The sequence below is a fragment of the Camelus ferus genome, chromosome 9, assembly GCF_009834535.1.
Source record: "Camelus ferus isolate YT-003-E chromosome 9, BCGSAC_Cfer_1.0, whole genome shotgun sequence".
Taxonomy (NCBI): Eukaryota; Metazoa; Chordata; class Mammalia; order Artiodactyla; family Camelidae; genus Camelus; species Camelus ferus.
Window position 1 is genome coordinate 18,410,870 of NC_045704.1, and position 19,890 is coordinate 18,430,759.

Sequence of the window (19,890 nt, forward strand, 5' to 3'; positions counted from 1 at the left end):
TCCCACCCATCCTTCCCCTCCCCATGGCCCTACCATGGTCCAGTTTGTCCTCTCCCAGGTCGCTCCCTCCCAGCCCTCACTTTTGCTCCCTCCCCCTGGACCGCTGTCCTCATGGTAGCTGGAAAGACCTTTCTGAATATGACCATAGGTCCTGCAACTTGAAACCCTCCCCTGGCTCCCCAGGTCATGTTTCAGCTTTGTATCCCAGGTCTAGATTTTGTCTGTTATACCAGTGGCTAACTCCCTTGGCTTCCCTCTCCTACTTTCTCAGAGTTATTCCTTTTCCTTGGATTTGAGTGTGTGTTCATCTAAAGTCAGTCTCCCTCAAGGATCTGAGGGCTCTGTGAGGGCATGGACCCTCTCTGTTTTTCTCCTACTATGCATGATAATACTGACAGCAAATAGGTAGATGATGCTTACTATGTGCTGGTTACTGCTTTAAGTGCTATATGTATAATATATGCATTACATGAATATATAAGCTTTGTATTATAAAATTTTTCACACATGTAAAAGTCAGGTACAATACTTCTCCATGTACTGTCACTCAGCTTCCAAAATAACCAACATTTTCCCAGTCTTGTTTCATCTCTACCCCTGTTTCCTCTCCAGTCTGGATATTTAAAGGAAATCCCTTTTCATTTCATCTGTACTTTATATGTATTGGTAATTCAGTTATACTTTCAGGAGTTGGTGCTTTTATTACCTGTAACTTACAGGTGAGGAAACTGAGGCAGAATGAGGTTAAACAATTTGCACAGAGTGATATAACTCAGAAATAACAGAAACAGGCTTCAGACCCAGGCAATCTGCTCCAGAATCTTTGCTCTTAATTCCTATAATGTATCATTTCTCCTACACAGCAGACATTCAGTGGATATTTTGGAATAAATAACTGAGTGAGTAAATGAATGAAAGTGAATGAATGAATTTGACCCCCAAGGCCACAGACAAGGGGCCATCCTGCTGGAAGATGTCCCTTTTATGTCCTCCAGACCCCTTTGTGCCCAGAACACTGGAGTTGCCAGAGCCCCTCCCACCCTGATAGCCATGTCCTCTGTCCCCCTTATAGCCCGAGCAAACAGTACTCATTGACAACTGCCAGCAGCAGTGCGTGTGCCACCCTGGAAAAGGCCTGGCGTGCCAGAACCACAGCTGCAGTCTAGGGCAGGTGTGCGAGCCCTCGGGAGGCATCCTGAGCTGCGTCACCAAAGGTGCTGGGTTGGGGCTGGGGCTGGTGGGGCTGGGGCTGGTGTGGCTGGGGAAAAGAGGACAGGGACTCTGGAGCTGAGGCTGGGGTGACCTGGATCTTCATGATGGGAAGCACAGAGGACTAAAGATTGAATTCTCAGACCTGGGGACCCTTAGGCTGTAATTCCTGGGACCAGGGGCAGAGGACTTCCAGGCTGGGAGTCAGGGACCCTTCTGGTAGAATCCAGGCTGTGGGGACCCTCAGGCTGGGTTTCCCAGGGTAGTTGGCAGAGACCTTCGGTGTAAGGCAGGGGCAGGCAGACTTTTTCCCTATAAGGCCAGATGGTCAATATTTAAACTTGCAAGCCATATGGTCTCTGTCACGACTACTCAACTCTGCATTGTGGCACGAAATCAGCTGTAGACTATATGAGTGAAGGGGTGTGACTCCAGTAAGATTTTATTTACAGAACCAGGCAGCTGGCAGCACATAGTTTGCTGACCACTGGTTTGTGGGGTTAGGCTCACGGCTTCAGACACCATGCCCCAGGGGTAGGGGAGACTGGGGCCTGCAGGGACAGGGCAGGAAGCAGAGTCCTGAGTTCTCAGGCAGAGACCCCACCAAGGCCAGGATCTTGGATACAGGACCCACCTCAAGTGGAGGGTCAAGATTTATAGGGACACAGTTTCAGACAGGGGACACCCTCCCCAGTGTAAGTCTAAGACACAGAGCACCCCCTAGGACTGTTTCTTAGGGTGAAGGGCAGGGAGTAAGTCCCTTATTCCCAAGGATAAGGGATATACCTCCAGAGCTGATTGAGCCCTCAGGGCTGATGGGCAAGATAACAGGGGCTCCCAGGGACCGGGGTATCATGGTCAGAGTCCAATCAGGAGGCAGAAGCCACACAGTAGCTTAAATAGGGAAAGTTTAATAGGATTCTTTGCTTGTAATAGTGATTGACTTCCAAGGGATAAAAAGAACGCTAACGAACACAAGAAGAGCAGATGTAGGGAGCAGCCCTGGCCCCAAAGGCTACAGCAGAGGACCCAAGGAAGGGAGGAATTGGGAAGAGGGCTCCCAATCCAAGGCCAAGACACAGATCTTATTGAAAGGTGATAGGGAGCTTATGCCGGCTGGTCGGGAAAACTCCATTGGGATTTTTGCTGGTAAAACTCATTGGGAAGCTGCCTGCCAGAGTGACTCGCTGGGAAACCAGCTAGAACCAGTGGACCTCCCTGGGTGGGTGTCCCCCATACTACTGACCCGCTCGCCACCAGGAGCCACGAGAACAAACCCTGCTGGAAGCATGACCAGATGCCCCTTCCTCCTGCTATGACCCTTCAGCGCCCTCTGCTGACAAAGCCTAACTCTCTCCGTGGATTTGAAGCTAAGGGGCAGTCGACAGAAAATTGGCGCAGGGGGACAGAAAAGGAAATTTTAAGACTGGGGTTGGGCATAGGGGTTGCAAAGACTGGGGTCACAGATTCAGTAGCCCTAGGGACAGCATATTGGACAAAGAGTCCCTTGGAGGTAGGGCCTCAGAAATGAGATTTCCCCCAAGGCCAGGGTTTCTGGTGCAGCAACCCCAGGGAGATCGAGTCTTGCGTAGAGCGATCCTGAGGCCATAAGCCTTAGATACAGGGACCCCAGGGTCAGGGTCTCAAATGCTGGGACCTCTGTGGTTAGTTTTTCACCAGAAAGTTCCTGCAGTACCTTGGTCTTGGGCACAGAGACCTCCAGGACCTGGTCTCAGCTGGTGGCCCCCAGGAGGCTAGGAGCTCAGAGATGGGGGAACCCGGGGCCCAGGCCTTGAACACAGAGAACCCTGGGCTGTGGGTGTCCTCATGGATGCCCACGGGGCTGGTGTCACAGACACAGGAACCCCTAGGGCTCTGGCCTCAGACCTCAGTCTTCTGGGGCTGAGATCTCAAGCCAGGGGACCCCAGAACCTGGGTCTCAGATGTAGAGACCCTAGACCCTGGGTCTTGGCTGCAAGGACCTTGGGGCCTAGGTCTCAGACAGCAAACTGCAGGGCCTGCATCTCAGATGTGGGGACTTTTGACATGGTCTTGGACACAGTCCACCACTTGGCCTGAGTTTCAGACATAGAGGGGCCTCAGCACCTGGTCTCAGAAACAGCAGACTGTAGTGCTTGCATCTCAGATATAGGGACCCTGCAATCTGGTCTCACACACCGTAACCCTTAGAGCCAGTATCCCTGGCACAGCCTGGGGCTGCTGCTGGGAAGCAGCTGGCCTTATGCTGGGCAGCCCCTGAAAGTCCTCTCTCCTCTGCCCCCAGACCCGTGCCATAATGTGACGTGTCGGCCACAGGAGACGTGCAAGGAGAAGGATGGCCAGGGCATGTGTGTGCCCAACTACGAGGTCATGTGCTGGCTTTGGGGCGACCCACATTACCACTCCTTCGACGGCTGGCACTTTGACTTCCAGGGCACCTGTAACTATGTGCTGGCATCAACCAGCTGCCCAGGAGTCAATGCCCAGGACCTGATACCCTTCACTGTCACCACCAAGAATGAGAACCGGGGCAACCCTGCCGTGTCCTTTGTGAGACTGGTCACTGTGACTACCCTCAACACCAACATTTCCATCCACAAAGGCGAAATCGGCAAAGTCCGGGTAAGGATGGTCCCTTGAGCCCCCCAGTAGGGTGGGAAGGGTCCTGCCAGTCACAGTTAGGAGCTCATACTCTCTCTCTTCCCTTGGTCCTGGAACAAAGTGTCAGCAAGAGCAACAATAATTATAGCAAAGACATCACCCCTCTACTGGGAATTAAATGATTCTAGCCCTTTGTTAAGGGCTATAATGTAGGACTTCAGAATTTGCCTTTTTAGAGACCTAGGTTAGTATTCCTTATGAGCTGGGTGATGTTGGGCAAATGACTTGACTTGGTGGGCCTCCATTTCCTTATCCATGAAGTGGTGATCATAGCAGGCCTTGCCCCACAGTAACGTGATACATGTATGTATGTAAAGTGCTCAGCTGAGGGCCTGACCCAGGTGAACACCCTTGAATGTTTGTAAGGGAACAAATGAAAGGCCCGGAGCCTCCAACATGGAGAGAAATTCAGGGAGATGGAGAGAGAGAGAGAGGTGGGCTGCCCTTTCTGCCCAAGGTAAGGGGGATGCAGGTTAATGGCAGCTCACAGGGAGAGAGAATGAGGTATGGAACAGGGTAAGCACTCAATAAACAATGGGGAGAGAGTGGAAGAGATGTCCAGACACACAGAGAAGCACAGGAAATGAGAGAGGATGGCAGTAAGTGAGTGAGACCCAGAGAAGGACCCAGAGAGAGAGATAAACCCAGAGAGCGAAAGTGACACACACACTGGGGGTTAGGGGGCTGGAGTCAGAGAAACTCAGAGAGACCAGAGTGAGAAAGAGAGGTCAAGATGTAAAAATAAAAGAAGGGCGGGGGAAGACAACAGGGAGAGACAGAGAAGAGAGGTAGATGGAGATCAAGAGAGAAACCCAGAAAAAGCAGCAGAGTGGGGTTTCATTCTCCAGGGCCTGGACTAGAGCAGAAGTCCGTAATGTTTGTCAAACAACTATATGACCGTCAGTGGTGAGGAAGGCCTTGGCAGCTCCCAGCCATGGCAGGATGAGGGAGGGAGGCAGGGGACCAGAGCTGGGCCTCTGCATCTCAAGTGACCTGTGTTTGCCTCCCTTCCCATCCTCCTGCAGGTGAACGGTGTGCTGACAGCATTGCCTGTCTCTGTAGCCGGTGGACAGCTTTCAGTGACCCAGGGCGCATCAAAAGCAGTGCTGACCACTAGCTTCGGGCTGCGGGTCAGCTATGACTGGGACTGGCGCGTGGAGGTCACGCTGCCCAGTAGCTATTACAGCGCGGTGTGCGGGCTGTGCGGGAACATGGATGGCAACTTCAGCAACGACCAAGCCTTCCCGAACGGCACACTGGCTCCCTCCATACCCATCTGGGGTGGCAGCTGGAGGGCCCCAGGCTGGGACCCACTGTGCTGGGACGAATGTCAAGGATCTTGCCCAACTTGCACCGAGGACCAAATGGAGGAGTATGGGGGCTCTGGCTTCTGTGGACCCCTGGCCCCTGGCACCAGTGGCCCCTTTGCCACCTGCCATGACCACGTGGCCCCCGATAGCTTCTTCAAGGGCTGCGTTCTGGATGTCTGCCTGGGCGGTGGGGCCCACGACATACTTTGCCAGGCTCTGGCCGCCTATGCTGCTGCCTGCCAGGCGGCTGGGGTTGTCATTGAGGACTGGAGGGCACAGGCTGGCTGTGGTAAGTGTTGCGGGAACAGAGCAGGAGCTAGGGCCAGGGGTCCTGCCTCTTCCAGGCTGGTTTGGGTTCACTCCAGTCCTTTTGGGTCTTTTTGTTTCTTTCTGTCTGTCTGTCTGTTTTTGTTGTTGTCTCTCAGTCTCTTGGCGCTCACATTGGTGTCTCCCTTTGTCTCTGTCTGTTTCTCATTCTCTCTCTCCCTGTCTCTGACCGAGTCTCTCTTTGTCTCTTGCTCTGTCTCTCTTGGTCTCTGTCTCCTTCTACCCTGTCCTCAGACCCCACCCCCTGACACCATTCTCTCTCTTTCTCTCTCTCCCACCCCTTCATCCACCCACAGAGATCCCCTGCCCCGACAACAGCCACTACGAGCTCTGTGGCCCACCCTGCCCGGCCAGCTGCCCATCTCCTGTGCCCCCCACAACCTCAGCCCCTTGTGAGGGCCCCTGCACCGAGGGCTGCCAGTGTGACTCAGGCTTCGTATGGAGTGCCGACCACTGCGTCCCCCTGGATGGTGGCTGCGGCTGCTGGGCCAACGGCACCTACCACGAGCCAGGCAGCGAGTTTTGGTCTGATGCCACCTGCTCCCAACAGTGCCAGTGTGGGCCTGGGGGTGGCTCACTGGTCTGCAAGCCTGCCAGCTGCGGGCTAGGTGAAGAATGTGCCCTGCTGCCCTCAGGCCAGCACGGCTGCCACCCTGTCAGCACAGCTGAGTGTCAGGCCTGGGGTGACCCTCATTACATCACCCTGGATGGGCACCGATTTGACTTCCAAGGCACCTGCGAGTATTTGCTGAGTGCACCCTGCGATGAACTACCCTCGGGGGTTGAGAACTTCACCGTCACTGTAGCCAATGAGCACCGGGGCAGCCAGGCCGTCAGTTACACCCGCACTGTCACCCTGCACATCTACGGCCACAGCTTCACCCTCAGTGCCGGCTGGCCCCGGCAGCTGCAGGTGAGGGGTCTATGGGTCAGACAAGAGCATGTGCCATCCCCAGGGTTGCCTGGGAAAGCTAGGGATCCGCCAAATACCCCAACCACTTTTCACAGGTTAGTGGGCCAGATGGAGGGGTTCTAGCTTTGGAGCTAGATGGCTTGGAGCAGTGTCTTTCCTATCTCTGAGCCTTTATTCCTCTGTAAAATGGGTCTAAGTGCCTGCTTCAGAGGGTAGTGTGAGGAGTCAGTGACACCGTGTCTATAGATGCTCATCATTATTACTACGACTATTATTATTACAAGGGGGGAGGTCACGTGCTCAGGGTACCTGCCCCCCCACCCCAGAAAGTGGGTCCAGGATTCAAACCTGTGCCCGTGATGTTCACTACGCTAACCCCAACTCCGCGCCCGCAGGTGGACGGCAAGCTGGTGGCGCTGCCCTTCCAGCTGGATTCGCGCCTGCACGCACACCTGAGCGGCGCCGACGTGGTGGTGACCACCGCCGCTGGGATCTCGCTGGCTTTCGACGGAGACAGCAATGTGCGCCTGCACGTGCCAGCGGCATACGCGGGCACCCTCTGTGGCCTGTGCGGGAACTACAACCAGAACCCCAACGACGACCTGAACGCGGTGGACGGGAACCCCGGCGACTGGCAGGTGGGCGGCGCTGAGGGCTGCGGTGAATGTGTGCCCGGACCTTGCCCGGAGCCCTGCACGCCGGAGCAGCAGGAGTCCTTCGGCGGCCCCGATGCCTGCGGCGTTATCTCAGCCACCGACGGCCCACTGGCGCCCTGCCACAGCCTCGTGCCGCCCGAGCAGTACTTCCAGGCCTGCTTGCTGGACGCCTGCCAGGCTCAGGGCCATCCGGGAGGCCTCTGCCCTGCCGTGGCCGCCTATGTGGCAGCCTGCCAGGCTGCTGGGGCCCAGCTCGGCGAGTGGAGGCGGCCGGACTTCTGTCGTGAGTACTGATCCTAAATGGGCCACATAGCAGAGGTCTCCACACCTCTCCCCTTCACAAGGCTCTAAGACAAGAGCCTTTTCCTCAGGGGGGCTTAGGCACCATCCTGCTTCCCCAGAGCCCAGGTATCTCCTGTCAAAGAAACACCTTTGCATTCACACATGGAAATACGCTAGGTCACATATTGTAATGGGGTGGCTCAGATACTCCTGGTCAGAATCCTTCGGTCCAGTTCACTCTCCGGGATTCATGAGCTCAGATGAGTGTGTCTGACCCTCTCCAAACCACACAGAGAGGTACACCTGGTCAAGTCAATTCTCTCAGCTACTGCTAGTCAGAGAGACCTGAAGAATTGCACCTGGTCAGATGCCCCTAGACAGGGAAATACACAAGGTCAGATAGAATTGGTCTGATAATCTCAGACAAGGGTTCCTCTGGTTAGAGATACTTGGTTAGATTTACACTGAGATACACTTAGGCACTAGATAGATACACTTATACCTAAGTAGAATCATGACCCTGACATAGCCCCAGGCAGATACATACAGATTAGTGGTCAGATCATGGGCAGGTCCCCTCAGGCCGATCTCCTGGTCACATTTATCCTGTCAGCTTCACCCAATCAGATTCGCGTGGTGGGAGTCACACGCTGACACAGACCCTGTTGGAGAGAGTCCCTCAGAGGCTTCTGGTCAGACAGGTGTACTTTGGTGGCATACAAGGTCCATCTGACCCCACAGCACAGCCAGATTCACAGCCTGAGATACAGTTGGTTCTAATCTTGCATATCTCGGTCGGATACACATGGTTAAATTCACCCAGTCAGATTGACTTGATCTTCAGAAATACTTGATCAGGTTGATACACCACTTGGACAGAGAGACTTGACCCCCAGATCCCCACACTGAATCCCCCACCTAGACATACGGGGTCAGACACAGATCCCTGGACAGATTCACTCATGAAATATGCTCAGATTCACCTGGACAGGTTCTCCCACTCTGTGCCTCCCCCAGTCCTCCTCCCTCCCATCTGCCCGGCTCACTCCTCTCTTGTCCCCACAGCCCTCCAGTGCCCCGCCAACAGCCACTACAAGCTCTGCGGTGACTCCTGCCCTGTGAGCTGCCCCAGCCTCTCGGTGCCCGAGGGCTGTGAGCCCACCTGCCGTGAGGGCTGCATCTGTGATGCCGGCTTCGTGCTCAGTGGAGACACCTGCGTGCCTGTGGGCCAGTGTGGCTGCCTCCACGAGGGCCGCTACTACCCGCTGGGCGAAGCCTTCTACCCAGGCCCTGAGTGTGAGCAGCGCTGTGAGTGTGGGCCCAGTGGCCAGGTCACCTGCCAGGAGGGCAAGGCCTGCGGGCCCTATGAGGAGTGCCGGTTACAGGACGGCGTCCAGGCCTGTTACCCTACAGGCTGTGGCCGCTGCCTGGCCAGCGGGGGCATCCACTACGTGACCCTTGATGGACGTGTCTATGACATGCATGGCTCCTGCTCCTATATCTTGGCCCAGGTCTGCCACCCACAGCCTGAGGATGAGGACTTTACCATCGTGCTTGAGAAGAACGCATCAGGAGAGCCCCAACGTCTGGTGGTCACTGTGGCCGGTCAGGTTGTGGGCCTGGCTCAGGGACCAAACGTAAGTGAACATGGCCTTGCTCTGGGAGGCTGAAAGCACCATGACCCCACCCTGGGAGCTCTGAGGGGGACAGGGCCCTCCCTAGGGGTTTTTAGAGAGGTGTGACCCCACCCCAAGGGGACTAAGTGAGACACTGCCCTGCCCTGGGGGCTGCGGCAGGAACACAACCCTGCCCTAGGAAGTCTGTGGGGGACATGGCTCACCCTAGGGGTCTGAGGGGCCTGCCCTACCTGTGGTTCTGAGTCCCTGACCTATCTGGCCCTTCCATCCAGGTCACTGTGGATGGCGAGGCCGTAGCCCTGCCTGTGGCTGTGGGTCATGTGCGGGTGACTGCCGAGGGCCGGCACATGATTCTACAGACAACCAAGGACCTGCGGCTTCTCTTTGATGGCGATGCCCACGTCCTCATATCCATCCCTAGCCCTTTCCATGGCCGGCTCTGTGGCCTCTGTGGGAACTTCAATGGCAACTGGAGTGACGATTTTGTCCTGCCCACTGGTGCCGTGGCCTCCAGCGTGGATGCCTTTGGAACCGCGTGGCGGGCGCCTGGCTCCTCTGAGGGCTGTGACGAGGGCTGTGGGTCCCAAGGCTGCCCTGTGTGCTCGGCAGAGGAGACGGCCCCATACGAGAGCCTCGAAGCCTGCGGGGAGCTCCAGGACCCTAACGGCCCCTTCTCAGCCTGCCATGCAGTGGTGAGCCCCTCGGAGTACTTCCGCCAATGCGTGTACGACCTCTGTGCCCAGAAGGGCAGCATTGCCGTCCTCTGCCGCAGCCTAGCAGACTACATGGCAGCCTGCCAGGCAGCTGGTGTGACCATGAAGGCCTGGAGGTCGGATAGCTTCTGCCGTGAGTGTCCATGGGCCCTAGGGAAGACTTCCACCCAAGCTTGGGGGCGCCCCCTATCCTGCTCCCTCTCCTGTCTGCATCTCAGGAGCAGCCCCCAGCTCCTCCCACCGCACACCCTGCTGGCTTCCCTCCTGCCCGCCGACTGACCCTTCTCAGACTCCTTTCAGGGGCCTGCTCTCCTGAGACCTCAGAGTTCTTCTCAGGGCCCATCTTGGACCCTTTCTGTGGGGACCTGGGAGGGCAGGTCGGACGGGCCAGAAGCTCACACAGTAAAGCCTGAGTCTGTTCCTCACCCAGACCCCCCAGGATGGGACCATATCCTCTCAGATTCTTCCAGACAAGGCTGCAGCTCCCTCAGACCCCCAAGACTCTACCTCTTAGATACTCCCAGTCAGAGATTATTTGTTCCCTTCATACCCCCAGGGCAGGGCCAGGTCTCCTTCACTCTCCTCAGGACAGGACCTAGGTCCAGGCCCATCATCCACCCCCATAGCCTTGATTTTGTCATCAGTGCTGACAGTGGATGCTGTCTATCTCCAGCTCTGACCTCTGTCCTGCCTGCCAGCCTCAGGGGTCCAGTGGCCTCCTGGATACTTTCCCCTGGGCGTCCCTAGGGTCCCTCACACCTCCTGTGTTCCCACTTGACATCAGCATCTCATCTCAAACCTGATCCTCCTATTCCGTTACCCTGGTCTTCATCTCAAGGTAGCCACACCATCCACCAGTTGCTCAGCGGAAGCTCACCCTGGATGCTTCCCCTGAGCCTTACAGCTCCCATCCTGGCCCTGACCCCTCTGCCTCTGCTTCCCCAGTCCTGGCCCTCAGCTTCTGTCTGTATTTCCCCAGTGTAGCCCTGGGCACACTGGGCTATCACTATCTGTCCCACTGATATGAGCTCACAGGGTAGGTCCTGGAGCTATCTTCATTGCTTGTGTCCCCAGCACCACCAGCCCAGAACTGGGTGTCCAGTACCCCTGTTCATTATTCGGTGTTCAGGTGCAGGCATGACCCCACCCTGCCTCTTCTCTCTGCAGCGCTCCAGTGCCCTGCTCACAGCCACTACTCCACCTGCACGCGCTCCTGCCAGGGCTCCTGTGCATCTCTCTCTGGCCTCACGGGCTGCACCACCCGCTGCTTTGAGGGCTGTGAGTGTGATGATCGCTACCTGCTGTCCCAGGGTATCTGCATCCCTGTCCAAGACTGCGGCTGCACCCATGACGGCCGATACTTGCCGGTGAGCAGGAACTTAAGGTGGGCAGGGCGGGTGAAGGAGCCTGAGGGAGACTCAAAGTTTCTGTGCTGACCCCCTCAAGGTTGGGGGCAGAGAAGCCACCATCCTTTCCCTTCTGTGTGACTCAGTGCTGGTAACATCCCTATATTAGTTTCCTGTGGCTGCTGTGGCAAATGACAGCAATTTAGTGGCTTAAAACAAGAGAAATTTATTTTCCCACAGTTCTGGAGGCCAGAAGTCAGAAATCAGTATGACTGGGCTGGGTTGGCTGGGTGGCGCTCCCTCCAGAGGCTCTAGGGGAGGATCTGTTCCCTGCCTCTCCCAGCTTTTGGTGGCTGCAGGAGCTCCTTGGCTTGTGGCCATGTCCCTCCAATTTCTGTTTCAGTGTCACATTCCCCCTCCTCTTCTGTGTGTGTTGTAAAATCTCCCTCTGCCTCCTTCTTATAAGGATATACAAGATTGTATTAAGGCCCACTCAGGATAATCTCTCCATCTCAAGATCCTTCATCAAATCTGCAAACACCCTTTTTCCAGATAAGATAACATTGACTCATTCTAGGCATTAGGGTCTGATATCTTTTGGGGGCCCTTATAGGGCCTGCTACAGCCCCCCTCCCTAAGCCTCATTTGTTTCATCTGTAAAATGGGGTTGATCATCATCCGTGCACCATAGGTGTCTGAGGATCGGCTGTGATTGTACATGCTAGGCACCCACTGAGCACTGGGCCTCACCCTCCATGCTCATCACAGTAAAAATAAGAGTAATTTTCAGCAGCACAGTAGGTAGCACAGCTAACAATCTTTTAATAAAGGGAACTGAAAGTTAATAGTTGATTTATTTTTGTGATTGATATTTTTTGAGCTCTTTCTATGCACTCAGTTTGTTACAGATGTTAAGTCATTTAATAGTCACGATAGTTCTATGAGACAGGCACTATTGTTATTTTTCCTGTTTTATGGATGAGGAAATTGTGACAAAGGGAAGTCAGCCCAAGGTTACCGTTAGCAAGTGGGGAGTCTGGGACTCATGCCCCAGCAGCCTGGGCTCACCATCTGAACTACTAGGCTGTCCTACTTCTTCAAAAGCATATTTGTCAAATAAAGGAAAGACAGATTACCACACCCTATCCCCATTCATCCCAGTTTCATTAATAGCAGGAAGGTAGGCTAGAGGGTCTGGAAGTACAGAACTTCTGGGGAAGGAGATGCCAAGCTTCTACTCCTCTCTTAAGGTCTCGCCACCTACAGGAAGCCCTCCCTGATCCCCTAGGCCGAGTTAGGCACCTCCTCTGGACTCCCACAGACCCCTGTGCTTCCCCATCCCAGCCTTGACCACTCTGCCTGTGCTAGATTTCTCAGATTTGTGGATTTGGCATTCAGAGGAGAGGTCTGGGCTGGAGGCACAAATGTGGGAATCATCAGTATAGAGATGGTCATTATTTTTCATTTATTTTTATTTTTTCATTATTTTTAATTAAATGTATTCATCTCGTTTAAAGTTCTCAAACTTTTAAAGAATTCAAACTTAAAAAAAATTGCAGGAATAGTACAAAGAACTGCATATCCTTCCCTCAGGTTCTTTGACTTTTTGCCAAGTGCTTTATCATCCTTTCTCTCTCTACATGCACACACTATTTTTTTAGGACTATTTGACAGTGTGATGCAAACATAGTGCCCCTTTACCCCTAAATACTTTAGCATGGGTTTCTTAAGAGTAAGGAAACACATTTGATATGACCACAGTACAATTCAAAGTCAAGAAATTAACACTGATTCGATACTGTTATCTAATCTAAAGATTTTATTCAAATTTCACCAGTTGTCCCAGTAATGGTCTGTAAGACAATTACCCACGCCCCATCCCCACCCCAGGCGGGAGTTCAGTTGAGGATCAGATACTGCTTTTAGTTTTATGGGATTTGGTGACATCACCAGGTAGTAAGTGTAGTTTAGAGATGGAACAGATCTGAGGACTGAGCCCTGGGCAGGGTAGTGTTCAGAATTTGGGAGATGAAGAGGAACTTAAAAGTGCAGTGAAGAAAGAACAGCCCATCAGGCAGGAGAAAACCAGGAAGAAGTCCCTTTCCTGGAATTGGGTTTCAGGAGCCCCGTGTTCTGGGCTGTGGGTACCAGGGCTCTGGGATGTCTCCAGTGCCCACTCCTACCCATATCAGTTAGCTTTTGCAGGGCTACAAACTTCCCCCAAGACATAGTCGCTTAAAACAACTGTTTGTGTAGTTCACAATCCTGCAGCTCTGCAGTTTGGGCTGGGCTCTGCTGGGCTCTGCTGGGCAGTTCTTCTGCCGTCCCCTGGACTGGCTCTTACATCTGTAGTCCCCCAGTTGGATTAGCTGAGGTCTGGCTGTCTCTCTTCCATGGGTCTCTCATCTTTAGGCAGGCCAGGGGCTGGGCAGGGTTCCGAGAAAGAGAGGGTAAAGCTGTAAGGTCTGTTGAGGTACTGGCTTAAACTCGGCACAGCGTTGCTTCTGCTGCATTGTTATGACTAAGACACAGTCTTAAGGCCAGCCAAAATTCGTGGAGAAGGGGAAATAAACTCCATTTCTTAATGGGAGTTGCTGCAAAGTCACTCTGCATGGATCCAGAAGGTTGAAGGGTTGTGGCCGTTTTTGGAAATCCACCACACCGCCATAACGTAGCCCCTTCCTGTGCACAGGTCAACTCCTCCCTGATGACCTCCGACTGCAGCGAGCGCTGTTCCTGTTCCTCAAGCACCGGCCTGACGTGCCAGGCAGCCAGCTGCCCAACAGGCCATGTGTGCAAGGTCCAGGCTGGGGTCCGGGACTGCTGGGTCCCCGACAGTCTCTGTTCCCTCTCTGTGGATGGCAACCTCACCACTTTCAACGGGGCCCGCACTGCCATCAGCTCCCCGGGCATCTATGAGCTCTCTTTCCGCTGCTCAGGACTACAGGAGACCATCCCTTGGTACCGTGTGATCGCTAACGTCTGGCCCTGCGATGACAAAGCTGAAGCTGTGGGCCTTGTTCACATCTTCTTCCGGGATGGGCTGGTGACTGTGACCCGAAACAACAGCGTATGGGTAAGCCTGGGCCCAGGGTGAGTGTCTCCTCTGGGCTCTGTTCTTCCTGTTGCAGTGTCCTTACATTCCTGGCTGCCCATCTGTCTTACTACCTGTTTTTCTCACCCAGATCTCTGCAGTTTGTTTCTCTGGATTTATATTTGTCTCAGCACTTCAAACTTAGTCCCTCTGTTCTGGCTGAATTCTTGAGGAGCAAAAACACATTTAAGTAACTTACTAGTTTTGATATTAATGTTAATGAAGAGTCTATTGGTTGCAAGTGACAGGAAACCAAATTCAGAGTTCCTTGAGCAAAAATGAATGTATTGGCCCACATAACTAGAAAATCCAGGGATAGAGCCTCAGGAGTGGCTGGATCCAGGTGCCCCGGCAGTGTTATCTGGATATGTACCTCTGTTTTTCAGACTTGCTGTTCACCAGATCAGCTTCATTCTCTGTGACTCCTCGCAACAAGACAGGGATTATTATTATTATCCCTATTTTGCACAGAGGGGAAACTAGGGCCCACCCCCAAAAAAGTCATTTATTCAAGTCACTTAGAGAGTGCCTGGGAGATCCAGATTTTGAACCCACCAGCGCCATGCTCTGAACCACTTTGATGGGAATGGGATGGTGGTGGTAACTGTGAGGATACAAGGGACCAAGATGGATTCCAAGTGCCATGCTCAGTGGGGACGTCCTCTGGACTCTGTCCACTCCAGGCCACTGAACCTTTCCCTCAACTGTCCTTCAGCTTGCTCTTAGGGCCCCCTTAGGCCTGTCACTGTCTCGTAAGTCCATTCCAGCCCCAGTGGGCCCTCTCTTCTGCCTCTTGACTTCCACTCACTTACAAACGTCTTGCATTTGCCAAACCCCATGTTTCTCAGCACTCCAATCCCAAATTTCTGAGAGAGAGAATCTGCTTGGCCTAACTGAGGGCTGATGCCAGCTCATCGTCTAATCAGCCGTGGCCTATGTAACAGAGCCTAGGACCTAAACACAGACGGCAGGCTGCTCTAAAGTTCCCATGTCTCAGTTCCATGGCCTGTTCATTGATTGCAGGGACATCCACTGGTGTATTCTGGGTCCAGTGGAGAGATACAGCCAGTGCTCCACACATTCCTCATCCAGTGGATGGTCTATATCCCTCCACCAATGCCTGGAGATGGTCCAAGACTCAGCTTCAGGTGGTCCCTGGAAGCAGGGAAGCTGGGAAGCTTGAGTCCTCTCTTCAGTGTAATCTGGACCGGTCACTCCTTTTCTCTGGCCCTGTGCTTGATTCATAATTCAGGTGAACAGACCCCTACTCCTGCCTCCTCTTGCTCCTCTATCAAGAAACAGTTCTCTACACAGCAGATAGATGTTCTAGAAATGTGAGTCAGATCAGGTCATTCTGCTGCTTAAAATTCTTCAGTGGCTTGCCAAAACAGCATTCTAAACTCAAGCTACCTCCCTTCCAGGGCCTGCAAGGCTTTGTATGATATGACTTCTGCTGGCCTCTCCAACTTCATTTTCTACAATTCCTTCCCTCATTGGCTCTGCTTATAATAGGCCAAACTGGCCTTGATACTGTTCATACAGCCAACCGAGCTTGTTCCAACCCCAGAGCCTTTGCATTTGCTGTTCCCACTATCGCAATGCTTTTCTCCCAGATTTTCCAAGAATGGGTTCCTTTTCATCCTTCAGATCTCAGTTCTGGCATTGCTTCTACAGAGAGGCCTTTCTCAGCTACCTACAGACACCCTCCCTCTCTATCCCAGTCTCAATGCTGTTACTGTCTTTTATTTCCTTCAAGGCGCTTATCACTCTCTGAAGTTACCCATTAATTTCTTTGTTTGTGTTGGTCGTCTTTCTCCATTACTAGAATATAATCCTCAGGTGGGCAGAGATCCTGTTTATCTTGGTCATCACTTTGTCAGCCAGTACCCAGATCAGTGCCTGGCACTAGAGGGTACGCAGGAGAAGTTTGGTTTGGTGAATACATTCAGCCCTGTTCCCTCTGCACCAGGCCATGTGCTGGTAACACAGATAATATAGAGCCAGTTCTTATCCTTTAGAGACTGATGAAACTTTCCATCCACCTCTCCAACTATCCTTCACTGCATCCATCCATTCTTCTTCTCTCCCTCCTTCTAGCCATCTGTTCTTCCACCTCTTCCTTTTTTTCCTTCTTTCTCTCTCTCCCTCTCTCCTTTCCTCCATCTTTCCATCTATCCATGCATCCATCTCTTCAGATCTATCTACCTGTCTTTCCTGTCTACCGATCTCTCCAATCTGTGGCAGAGGAAGAGTCATATACAAGAGCATTTAGAAAAAAATTTTACTTTGAAAAAAGGGCTCGCTAGGGCTTCTGACTTTACAAGGATTAACTCATCAATGAGAACAGACAACAGTTATTTAAAGGAAAAAAACTCACAAGGTTACTGAGTCCACAGCCTATACTAGAGAAACAGTCATTTTCTCACATGATTATTATACTTGCTGGGTCATGACTTGTCTTCAGACATCAGCATTGAAAAAATAAGGGATGAAGTTGCCCTGTTAGGGAACCAGTAACTTACAGGACACGCTCAAGGGTTCTTTTATTTTGAAAACTAGACTCAGACAGGATGATGCTGGGGTTTGATTGTTTATCTGTCTGGTACAAGTGCTTCCCTGCCTCCACCCCTGGCTGCCCTTGGAATGTTGTGTGCACACCTGTTAATCCATTGATCCATCTCTCCATCCATCGACTCTCTGTTATTCTGTCTATCTGTCCAAATTGCCAACTATCTTTTAAGTATTCATCTTTCCATAAAGGACATCAGTCCAGGTCTTCATGTCTTTCAGCTTCTGCTTCTGCTCCTTGAGTTTGTTGTCTTGCTGGGGGTCTCCATCCAGATAACAGCGCTTCTGTGGTCCCAGCCTCACCTCTGTTCTACCCACCCCCTAACCCCACCAACCACCAGGTGAATGGTCTCCCCGTGGATCTCCCAGCTGAGGTGTTAACATCTGTGTCCGTGAGTCAGAATCCTGATGGCTCCGTGCTAGTCCAGCAGAAGGCAGGGGTTCAGGTGCTGCTTGGCACCAATGGGCAGCTGGCTGTGGCCGTCAGCGATGACCACGCTGGGATGCTGTGTGGGGCCTGCGGAAACTTAGACGTGGCCGGGACCAATGATGAGCATAACTCCAATGGGGAGACAACACTGGAGAACTGGAGAGCACAGGACTTCTCCCCCTGGTGAGGGAATGTAGCTTGGAAGCCAGGCTACATGGGGCAGGGGCACCTGGGCCCTCATGGGAAGGGGGCAGTCAGGGTGGGTGCTCAGTCTACACGAAGAAGTGCTAAGTGTGTGTCTCTTGCAGTCACAACTGATCAGTCATCTACTGGGAATGAGGACGTCAAGACCTGAACCCCCTGGTGATTGCAGTAATCGAAGGGTGCACTGTGTCATTTGTCACTGTGTGCCCCTACCCCACTCTACCCCTTTGATGAGCCACTGAGGCCAACTGTGAAAGCATTGAATAAATATCTTAAGCTAAGCTGCATACCAACGCATCTATTTTATGCCTCTCATCCCTGACTTCCCTTCCTGCACAGCAGGTGTCAGATGCCTGAGGAATCTGGTACATGATGAATATTTATTAGGGGGTGAGAGAATGGATGGATGGATGGATGGAGATAGATGGGTGGATTGGGAGGGGATGGGTAGGGAAATGGGAAAATGGGGAAATGGATGATTAGAAGAATGGATGGCTGAGAAGATGAACAATTGGATGGAGGGAAGAAGTAGAAAATGAAAAGAGAGATCAATAGATTCTGGCTTTATCATTTATAACCCTGGCAAGTTAATTTCTCTGTCACTCAGTTTCCCCATATGTTTTAGTCCACCTGGGTTGCTGTAACAAAATACCATAGAATGAGTGCTTTAGAAACAACAGAAATTCAATTTTCTCACAGCTCTGGAGGCCAGAAAGTCCAAGATCAAGACACTGGCAGATTCGATGTCTGGTGAGAGCCTATTTCCTGCAAGGCCAAGGGAGTTCTCTGGGCCTCTTTCATAAAGATACTAATCTCTTTATGAAGGCCCCACCCTCATGACCAATCACCTCCCAGAGGTCCCACCTCCAGATATCATCACATTGGAGATCAGGTTCCAACACATGAATTTTGAGGGGACACAAACACTCAGTCAATAGCATCATATTTAAAGTAGAGCTAAGGGTAGTACCTACCTCACAGAGCTGGAGCGAGGACTTCATGTGTTCACCCAATCTGCAAGTCAAAAGTGGAAGTCTCTCTTCCCTTCCAAACCTGTCTCCTACCCTGCCTATAATGGTCTTCCCACCTGGGTTAATAGCACTACCAGTCCTCAGTCTAGCAGCCAGAAAATGGGGAATTATTCTTGACTCTTTCCTCCCCTTTGCCCTCCACTCCATTCATCAACAAATCCTTTTGGATGGTATCCAAACCTACCTGAAATCTGCCTGCCTTTCTTATTATGCCCCGTGTCACCACCTGGTTCACCCCTCGTCCTCACTCGTAGCAACCAATAGCCTACTATCTGCTCTTCCCCTCCTGTAATCCATCCTCCCAGCCGCTAGATGGCTCTTCTTAACATACACACAGGACCATTGGCTCTACGTTTCTCTTGGAATAAAATCTGTATCTGATTCATTCACCACTATTCCCAGCACCTAGCACATAGTAAGTGCCCAGTACATGTCTGTTGAATGAATAAATGGCCAACCACAACCTTGGAGGAAAGATTTGCATCATACCTAATAAAGGATTACTATCCACAACATACGAAGAGTGCCTTCAAATAAGTAAGAAAAAGACAGCAGCCCAATTAGAAAAAGTGCGTTGAGGATATAAACAGGCAGTTGACAGAAAGAGAAATCTAAATATATTGAATGCATTCAATAGGTCAGGTTTCTCATGTTCAGTATTTCTGAGCTTCACAACAACCCTGAAAAATGAGTATAGATATAAAGAAATAGTCTTAGTGAGGTTAAATAACTTGCCCAAAGGCAAACAGTTTATAATGATGGAGCCTAGATTTGAATGCAGATGTATCACCCAAACCAGTTATTTCCACTGAATCTTGCTGTTGAGTCTCACCTAGGATCAATTGCCTTACAAGAAAAAGAACTGAGACATCCTTAAGACAGAGAAAAAAAATCCAATAGGAAAATAAACAAAAGATCTAAATGGCTGGTAGAAAAAGAAATACAAACAGCCCTTAAGGATGAGAAATTCTCACTTCTGCCCATATTAAGAGAAATGCAGCTTAAACTACCCCGAGACATCACTTCTCAACTATCAGGCAAAAATACAAAAACTTGACAATATAATTAATTGACAAGGCTAGGAGGAAGAGAATTCTTTCATATGTCACCAGTGGGGATGCAAAATGTGTAAGTCCAATGCAGGGAAATTTGGCAATATATGGCAAACTTACAGATGCATTTTTCTTTCAATCCAACTATTTCACTAAGAGAAATCTAGCCCAAAGATACAATGCAATGAAAGTATGTAAGCCCAAGGCAGTTCATTGAAGTGCTCTTGATAATGGAAAAAAGACTGAAACCATTCAGATGTCCGTCAGTAGGGGACTTGTTGAATAAACTTGGTTCATCTACATGATGGGCCACAATGTAGATGAGTGAAAAATAAAAATGACTTCTATACATTGTTTTGGAGTGATCTCCATGGTATATCATGACAGGGGACATGGAGATATAAGCCTTCAGTGCCTCCCCCATCCCAGCTGTGACCATTCTGCCTATACCTCCCCC

At 51.8% G+C, this 19,890-nt stretch overlaps 1 protein-coding gene across 1 annotated transcript in view; it reads left to right on the plus strand.

Moving 5' to 3' along the window:
* Positions 1-17,637, plus strand: part of FCGBP (Fc fragment of IgG binding protein) — a 39,294-nt gene extending 21,657 nt beyond the window's left edge. The window contains exons 10-20 of the mRNA XM_014553511.2: positions 1,073-1,214; positions 3,494-3,831; positions 4,896-5,469; positions 5,804-6,420; positions 6,816-7,359; positions 8,424-8,995; positions 9,268-9,841; positions 10,876-11,075; positions 13,747-14,130; positions 17,058-17,329; positions 17,455-17,637. Coding sequence (XP_014408997.2) covers positions 1,073-1,214; positions 3,494-3,831; positions 4,896-5,469; positions 5,804-6,420; positions 6,816-7,359; positions 8,424-8,995; positions 9,268-9,841; positions 10,876-11,075; positions 13,747-14,130; positions 17,058-17,329; positions 17,455-17,464 — 4,227 coding nt within the window. The 3' untranslated portion in view covers positions 17,465-17,637. The remainder of the gene's footprint in view (positions 1-1,072; positions 1,215-3,493; positions 3,832-4,895; positions 5,470-5,803; positions 6,421-6,815; positions 7,360-8,423; positions 8,996-9,267; positions 9,842-10,875; positions 11,076-13,746; positions 14,131-17,057; positions 17,330-17,454) is intronic.
* Positions 17,638-19,890: the final 2,253 nt, after the last annotated feature.